An 8,984-nucleotide genomic window follows, 5' to 3' on the forward strand; every position below is an offset into this window, starting at 1 on the left:
ACTGACTCCATCAAAATAAAAATATATATCCTTTTTTTTTTTTTTTGGCCATGCCACACAGCTTTCGGGATCTTAGTTCCCCCATCAAGGATTAAACCCGGGCCATGGCAGTGAAAGTGCCAAGTCCTAACCACTGGACCACCAGAGATTTCCCTATCCTTTTTAAAAGATGACACCAAAAACAGAGTTTATGCTAACTGATATTTCTCTCTGGAGCTCATTTATCATCTGCACATCTGGCACATGAATTGCACAAACTATAGATGTGACCCTCACAGGGGTTCTCTCCTCTGACCCCAGCTTTGGACTCACGGTACCTCTTGGCTGCTTTCCATGTCTGGGCAAGGAGCATCAGTTCTTAGGCAGTCCCTGATCAACCTCACCCAAAGTATTTTGTCTTCCTCTCACCTTGTATGGCAGGCCAAACTGGATGACTATATTACCTACTTAATATACTGTTATGAGGTTTAAGGGTAATGAATCATACAAAGTACTCAGCACTGTGCCTGGAACATAACAAATGCTCAGTAATTATTAGCTATAATTATGTAAAGGAACATTTATTAAGTGGGAGAGTCAGGATTTGAAACCTGGTCAGTGTAATTCCAAAGTCTGTGATCTTTTAATGACATGTTTTCTCCCTCAAAGAAATCATAGTCTTGTGTGGAAACAAATCAATAGGCAAAGAAGTAGGTAAAGCGAGGCCCAGAGAAGAGCATGTAACATAAAGGATGTCAGAGACCCCCTACTCTCCCTTCCCCCAACACCAGTGGATGGCAAGGCAGATGGTATTTGTGAGTGAAAGAGAGAGAGCCAATCAGAGGCATGACCATGAGTCTTACAGCCAAGAACCAGAGATGAGGTATGGTAGCCTTCCTTAAGAAGGAACAGCCACCAGTTTTTCTCCTGGTCTCTCTTCCTACCCTCGATCTTAAGAAGCCATCTTGTGAGCGTAGCCAAGATGGACCTTGAGAATAGGAGAGCCTACCAGCAGTGCCCTCAGTCTGTGCTGGGCTGTTGAGTCATGGCAGTACCGGTTCTAGATGAGAACTTCACCTCGTAGTTTAACCTTCTCTTTGTACAGATGGGGAAATTGAGGTTCAGAGAGCTGCAGTGTTCTGACCAAGGTCACACAGCGAGTCAGTGACAGAGGCTCTAGAATACAGAAGTAGATTACACTGACAGTCAATTGGATTAAGATCTTTCGAGATATAATAAATAATCTGAGTTAGCAGAAGACTTGATAAATTTCTGTGAGCTCCGAGGTATGTGTGTGTGCATACGTGCGTGCGCACACGCATGTGTGTGTATCAGAGAGAGACTATTTTTTAATAATAATAATAATTATAATTATAATGGCTACCATTTTTAAGTGTCTACTATATCCCAGGCCTTGGGCCAGATGTGCATTTACTCCCCGTGACAATTATAAGAAGAAAAAGTATAATGGTGCCTGCTTTACAGAAACTGACACTAGAAGGTCTTCTGACTTGCCCAAGGCAACAGATAGTAAGTTGTGGTACCAAGGTTTGAATCCAGATTAGGTTAACACTAACATTCATACATTTGCCTACTACACTGTGCTGCATCTATGTGTCCCATTAGCTTTTGTATCCCCAGGGCCTGGCATAGTGCCTCCAGGAGTGGGAGAACTAGGGGGTGCATTGCCCAACGTCTCAGCTCAGAATCCAGGTCTAAATAGCATTTTTGCATTTGACCTTTTACCCCCCATCTCCACTAACACGGCTAAGGAACCTGGGGCCCCTACGATGCTCAGCGTTCAGACGGACACCTGAAATGGTTTCCTTATCAGCCTGGCGACATCTCCCAGGCCAGCCTCTCCTATTTCTTCCCTGGCCTTTACTCTGTTGGTCTAGCAGTCTTGCTCGGGACAGGAATGAGCCACTGTCTCTCCCGTCTCAAACTTCCTGGTCTCTGGCCGAGCTTCCTGCTTATGCCATTGAAACTGGGAGGGGCCGAGGAAATGCTCGTGAGGCCACACCCACTAGGGAAGGTATAACTGGGGCGGCTGGGCCAGCAGAGATGCCCCTGCCCTCACCATGACGTACAGTGGCCTCTTCCCCTTCGTGCTTCTTGCCCTGGGAACCCTGGCACCTTGGGCTGTGGAAGGTAGTGTAAATGGTGAGTTGGAGTCACCGTGGTATAATCCTGGCTGCAGGGTCAGAGATGGGGGCTCGTAGTGGTGTGGGGATGGCCCCTTCTCTAGACTGTAATCTCTCAGCTTAGTTTCAGAAGACGTCCCTGGGGGTGTGTTCATGTCCATCTGGGCTCCAAGGTCTCTGTGCAAGCTTCTGAGCATCTGGAAGTTCTTCTTTTACTCAGCCATCTGTCAGCCCAGGTCTCACTCCCTTTCTGTTCTTATTCTTCTCTCCCTCTTTCTCTCTGTCTCATTTCCTGGTCAGTGGCTCTCCAATCATCAGTCTGACTCTTGCTGGTTCTTTCCGTTAATCTCTGTTTTCCTGTCTTTGGCTCCAGCTCTTCACCTGCTCTGTCGGTTCTATTTATCTCTGTTTATTTCCCTCCATCTCCATCATGCTCAGCCTGCCTATCTGCCTGTGTGTAGCCTTGCTTCTCCCTGGGGAAAGAAACCTTGGCTGGGAACCCTATGCCTTTCTCCTGACCACGTGTGTGATTTCATCAAGCCTGTCACTTCATGGAGGTCAGACAGGGACTTCACTTTGGACTTTGTGGATGGTCACCTGAATGAGGGTCACTACTGGAAAGCGGTGCTTTGTCCAGGAGCCGTGAAGGCTACTCAACACCCAGCCTCCTCCCCAACTCCTGATCTTCTCTTCCAAAGCTTTGAAAGCTGGAGCCTGCCCTACCAGAAAATCTGCCCAGTGCCTTAGATATGAGAAACCCGAGTGCAAGAATGACTGGCAGTGTCCAGAGAAGAAGATATGTTGCCCTGATACTTGCGGAATCAAATGCATGGATCCTGTCTTAACCTTGAACCCAGGTGAGGAGGTGGGAGAGCCACCAGCCACGCAGCACTGGACAACTGGCCACCTGCACTGACTGGGGACCCAATGTCAGAAGAGAGCCAGAGCCTACCTTCAGAGGGTATCCCAGCCTGAGGAAGGATGTGGTAGTCATGGGGATGGGAGGCTCAGGCTGGGGCAGGGCCTGGGGCCGGGGCTGGGGTCCAGAAGGTACAAGGTTTCTAACCCATGACTCTACTCTAACCAGTTGAGGAGAAGGCTGGGAAGTGTCCAGTGGTCGACAGTCAATGTCTGATGTTTAACCCCCCCAATAACTGTGAGAAAGACGGCGAGTGCTTGGGTACATTAAAGTGCTGCAAGGGCACGTGTGGAAAAGCCTGCATTTCCCCTGTGAAAGGTAAGGAGGGGCTGGGGCAGGCTGACCTCCTTCCCTCCGGCTCTCTCAGTCTCAACCCTCTGGAGTTCCAGGCATATAAACAGGGGGACTCCTGATCCGGACCCCAAGGAAAGCCTCTGCCTGACTCCCTTGTCTTTCAAGAGCCCTGTTCCCAGGGCAAGGATTTCCATAGGATGGCTCATGGCTCTGATTCTATCCCAGCCTTTTTGAATAAGGGCCCCAGGGCAAGTGACTGTGAGTCTCAGTTTCCTTATCTGTAAAATGGACACAATGAACTTGAAAGTGCATTGTCAAAAGCACTGTGCACTAAGTATGTATTATTAAGGCTATTTCCAAGATGTTGTCTAGGGTCAAAGCCCAAAAGATCAGTGGATTTTGAGGATAATCTTGCTCAGTGCTCCGACCTTAGAGTTTTCTAGTAAAATAGAGACTTGAAATCAGCCTCCTGATACCAAGACTCATACAACTATATCAGCACCTTGCTATTTTCTCTATCTCAAGGGGTTTCTTGGGGAGAGAATGTGGAGATGACTTGGCTGGTTCCTATATTGAAGCCCTGATCTCATTTTCTCTCACAGCCTGATTCCTGCCACTTGGAAGTGGCTCTGGATTCCTACTCTGTGTAGTCTGGGAATTCCCTTCTACTCCCACACTTGGATCACTGGGGCACTCCGCGGTGAAGCCTTGGTCCTATCACCAATATCTTCTTTGCAGAAAGGCTTGGCACCCAGTAGGCTGCCAGCAAATGCCTGTTGATTGGTCAATAAATAAATGATCATATTTCTCTCCGTACATCCTGCTTCTGTGGTTCATTGGGGAATATCAGTTGGGTGGGAGACGATGAGGGAATGTCTGAATAAGAGGCCTCCCTCTTACAGATATGGAGTGGAAGGAAGAGGCTTAGGGGCTGGACAGACCAGAATTTACATCATGAGTCTGAAAAGCCTTGGCTCTGTGGTTTGGGACAAATGACATTATCTCCTACATCTTAATCTCTTGACCTGCAAAGTGATGATAAAAATCAACTTCTCACAGTGTTTGGTGTCTGGAGCATTGGGGTATCCAATGCAAAATGAAGAGCAATGTTACGGGGCCATAGCAGGTTCTCAAAAAATGGTGGATACTTTCCTTCTGTGGTGATCTTGAGCCTCTTTCGTTTCTCTTCTCTCCCAAGACACTATTTCTTCTATCTTAAAATAAGTGTTGAACAGAACAGAACCCGATTATCAGGCCCAAGGGAGGACTCCAAACACATCTGTCTGTCCATTGTATATTGGTATCAGAGTCTCCAAGGAAAGCACAGCATAGTCGAGCACTGGATGAAACAAGGCTTCACTTACACAAGACGCTTCCACAGCGGGCTTCGATTTCCCATGGCTAGGGAGTCTCTCCTGGCAGCTGATGCCGGGCAATTTACGTGTAGGCACTCCTTTCACGACACGGTAGAAGGACCCCATCCCTTCCCCACTGAGGGCAGATACAGCAGTGGGGTTAACCAGATGCCAGAGGGCACACACACAAAACAAAGGAGCATGTGTTGAGCTTAAAACAGGGAAAGATATTTCCACTCATGACAATAAGCCTGGCATAGCTTGTATGGGCTCCTTATGTCTTGGTAAGTAAGTATTCCAGGTCCAAGGCCCATTCTTTTGTAGTGGGGGATGCATGCATGAGACTGCCTTTCCCAACACTAGGAGTATTGTCATGGTAGGTCATGTTGATGACATGTTCTTGGCCAGAACCACAGGAGAGTGATATTGTTCTTGTCTCAGTGGAGTGGAAAGAGTAACAAGAACCGGAATTCCGAGAGCTGGAGCCAAGCAGGGAACTTTGCTCGAAGTTTTTCTGTGCTCTATGGATTCTAAAGGAAACTGAGAACTTAATTAGATTAATGATTTACAAAAAGACAAAATAGGGCTTCCCTGGTGACGCAGTGGTTGAGAGTCCGCCTGCCGATGCAGGGGATGCGGGTTCATGCCCCGGTCCGGGAGGATCCCACGTGCCGCGGAGCGGCTGGGCCCGTGAGCCATGGCCGCTGAGCCTGCACGTCCGGAGCCTGTGCTCCGCAACGGGAGAGGCCACAGCAGTGAGAGGCCCGCGTACCGCAAAAAAAAAAAAAAATCTACAAACAATAAATGCTGGAGAGGGTGTGGAGAAAAGGGAACCCTCTTGCACTGCTGGTGGGAATGTAAATTGATACAGCCTCTATGGAGAACAGTATGGAGGTTCCTTAAAAAACTAAAAATAGAACTACCATACGACCCAGCAATCCCACTCCTGGGCATATACCCTGAGAAAACCATAATTCAAAAAGAGTCATGTACCAAAATGTCCATTGCAGCTCTATTTACAATAGCCAGGACATGGAAGCCACCTAAGTGTCCATCGAGAGATGAATGGATAAAGAAGATGTGGCACATATATACAATGGAATATTACTCAGCCATAAAAAGAAACGAAATTGAGTTATTTGTAGTGAGGTGGATGAACCTAGAGTCTGTCATACAGAGTGAAGTAAGTCAGAAAGAGAAAAACAAATACCATATGCTAACACATATATATGGAATCTAAAAAAAAAAATGGTCAGAAGAACCTAGGGGCAAGACGGGAATAAAGATGCAGACCTACTAGAGAATGGACTTGAGGATACGGGGAGGGGGAAGGGTAAGCTGGGACAAAGTGAGAGAGTGGCATGGACATATATACACTACCAAATGTAAAATAGGGAGGGAGACGCAAGAGGGAAGAGATATGGGGATATATGTATATGTATAACTGATTCACTTTGTTATAAAGCAGAAACTAACACACCATTGTAAAGCGAATATACTCCAATAAAGTTGTTAAAAAAAAAACCCGATGCAGCCAAAATAAATTAAATAAATAAATAAATTTATTTTTAAAAAGTACATGCACATACATGTTCTTATCAGCACTAGTTATAGTAGCCAGTGCAAATGTCCATCGGTGGGTGAATAGACAAAATGTTGTGTGTCCCTATGATGGAATATTGTTCAGCCATAAAAAGGACTAAAATACTGATACATGCTCTGACATGGATAAAGAAGCCAGACACAAAAGGTCATGTATGGTATGTCTGCATTTATATGAAATATCCAGAATAGCTAAATCCAGAGATGGAACACAGACTGGAGGTAGCCAGGGGCTGGGGGTGGGGGAATTACTGCTTAATGGTAAGGGGGTTTCCTTTGGAGTGATGGAAATGTTTGGGAACTAGATAGAGGTGGCAGTTACATAACACTGTGAATGTAGTAAATGATACTGAATTGTTCACTTTAAATGATTGGCTGAAAAAAATAAATAAATAAGGCTGTTTCTTGTCACTCCCCCTCCCGGAAAAAAAAAATTAAAATTCTGTTTAACAAAAGATACTGTTAGAAAAAGGAAAAGGTGAACCACAAGTTCACTGGATACTCCCTGCTTTTCTGACCCTGGGGAAGCTGGGGCAGATGAAGATTGCTGCTACCAAAGGGGAAGTGAAGGCTTCCAGGTACCAAAGAGGTCTAGATTGGACAGTTTAGGAGGACTTCAAGCCCCCATTTCATGGGAGCAGCACTTACTTCAGGGACAGAATGTCCAGACTGTCCTGTCCTGTCCTTTTCTGTCCCACCCCACCCTAGCACTGCCCTAGCACTCCCAGAGCCTAACATTTCTTAGGTTCTGGACAGATGCCAACAGATCAAATTTTTCCCATGAAATGTGGGTCCATGCCTTTGGAGATCCGACTCCTATTACCTAGCGTATTTCTGAGAAATTGCAAATTCATGTGCATATGTGGGTTTTCACTTATGCCTGCATGTGTGTTTCTATGTGCCTGTTGTGTCTTTGTGGCACACCTGCTTGCTATTCAAGGTGTGGTCCACAGACCAGCAGCGTTGGCGTACCAGAGAGCTGGAGAAATACAGCATCTCTGGCCCCATCTGAGACGTACTGAATCAGAATATGCATTTTATGATTCTCATGCACAGTCAAGTTTGACAGGTCTGGCATACTTGTTTGTAGCTGCCCAGGAGAGCTTATACTTTATTTAGGAGAGAGGGTCAGTACTCATAGGCTGGGTGCATTGGATTGCAGATCTGTATGTTTACAAGCACACCTATGCGTGTCTTTACATGTATGATGAGGGGAGTATTTCCTGAGGGCTGACTATATTCCAGGCACCCTGTAAATTCTTAACACAATCATTTGTATCCTCTGTCTCATTTGATTTTGTTGAAGGCCTTGGGAGAAGCAGAGAGTAGGGATGATTTGTGTTGAAAGCCTTAAAAATATCCAAATGCTTTGACTCGATACATTCCACCTCTAGGCATCTGACCCGGCAGAGAAATCTGAATTAAAGAAAAACTGATTCATGCACAAGGATTTACATATACACATAATCTATAAAAGAAACCAAGAACTGGAAATGACTGGTTTGTCCAGTGGAGTTACAGAAATGATGACAAAGCCTTGAAGTGGACAACAATGTAGTCATTAGCTGAGTTCAGCTAAACAATTGTTTCCTGAGTGGCCTTTCCCAGCCAAGCGCATGTTGTACCTGAGGTTGGTAGAGCTGACGCCCCCGCTCTCATGAAGGTCAAGATATTGATGCAGTTTGTACGACATCGGGAAATTGTGTTATAACGTAAACCAGAAAAGAGGATATGAAATTGCATATACAGTCTAATCACAGTCAAGGAAAAAACGCACTTGAATCAGAAAGAACAAGCCACACCTTGCCTCTAGACAAAGCGTGGGGAGGAGGCAAGAGGCCCGCCTGAGACCTTGGATGAGCCTGGACACGTGGTCCTGTGAAAGCCTTGGCTCTTCTTCTGTATAAAGTGTTTCTTATTCCCATAGATTGCAAGAGCCACAGTTCAAAAGGAACAAAAGGGTTGCTTTGTGAAATAGCATCAATACTTGGCTGGGAGGATGGCTTTGCAAATTACGGGCAGTTTCGGAAAATGTTTCTCTTTGTGTAGATTTAGACTGTACGCGATCTGAGAGTTGTTTATCCTTCAGTCTGTCTCTCATCTCATCCACCCAATATTCACCTGACCTGCGGACAAATCAAGAAAATTATCTGCAATTCACAGCAGGTGTACTAACCATGTTGTGTCAATGCCCACTCTGGATTATTTTGGGAAACATGGAATGCCAAAGACCTCACCAGACCATCCTGCTGTATTCTTCCTTTACCTCCAGCAAGGGTTATTCCAGACTAAGGACCCCAGGCTCAGGGAAATACAGTCCAGCCCATGTATCACCTTGCAGCAGGAGGAGGAGGCCAAGCCCTGAAAGGAGATAAACTCCTAGGTTACACACATGCTGAATAAGCGGTGATAGGGTTTTTTTTTTCTACTTCTCCACTTTTTTGACAATGATCACTTTTTAAAAATGAAACTCTTATCAATGAGTTTAAAAATATTTAAGAAGTCCAGAAATTCCTTGTTTCTCCAATTCTTTTTTTAAAGACTTAACGTTTTTAAACCAGTTTCAGGTTCACAGCACAATTAACAAGGTAGAGAGATTTCCTATACACCCCCTGCCACCACACATGCATAGTCTCCCCTATTACCAACATTCCTCACCAGAGTGGTGCGTCTGTTACAGTCAATGAACCT

General features: G+C 45.6%; 1 protein-coding gene across 1 annotated transcript; it reads left to right on the plus strand.

Annotated features, from left to right (window-relative positions):
• Window positions 1-2,060: 2,060 nt before the first annotated feature.
• Window positions 2,061-4,026, plus strand: LOC309816697 (antileukoproteinase-like; the record flags this gene model as incomplete). The annotated part of the gene is made up of 4 exons (XM_082644484.1): window positions 2,061-2,142; window positions 2,822-2,980; window positions 3,211-3,360; window positions 3,939-4,026. 4 exons carry the CDS (start codon window positions 2,061-2,063, stop codon window positions 3,941-3,943), a joined length of 396 nt encoding a protein of 131 aa, XP_082500610.1. The 3' UTR covers window positions 3,944-4,026.
• Between the last annotated feature and the right edge of the window lie 4,958 nt (window positions 4,027-8,984).

The sequence above is a fragment of the Mesoplodon mirus genome, assembly GCF_964341445.2.
Source record: "Mesoplodon mirus genome assembly, chromosome: 15".
In the NCBI taxonomy this organism is placed as follows: Eukaryota; Metazoa; Chordata; class Mammalia; order Artiodactyla; family Ziphiidae; genus Mesoplodon; species Mesoplodon mirus.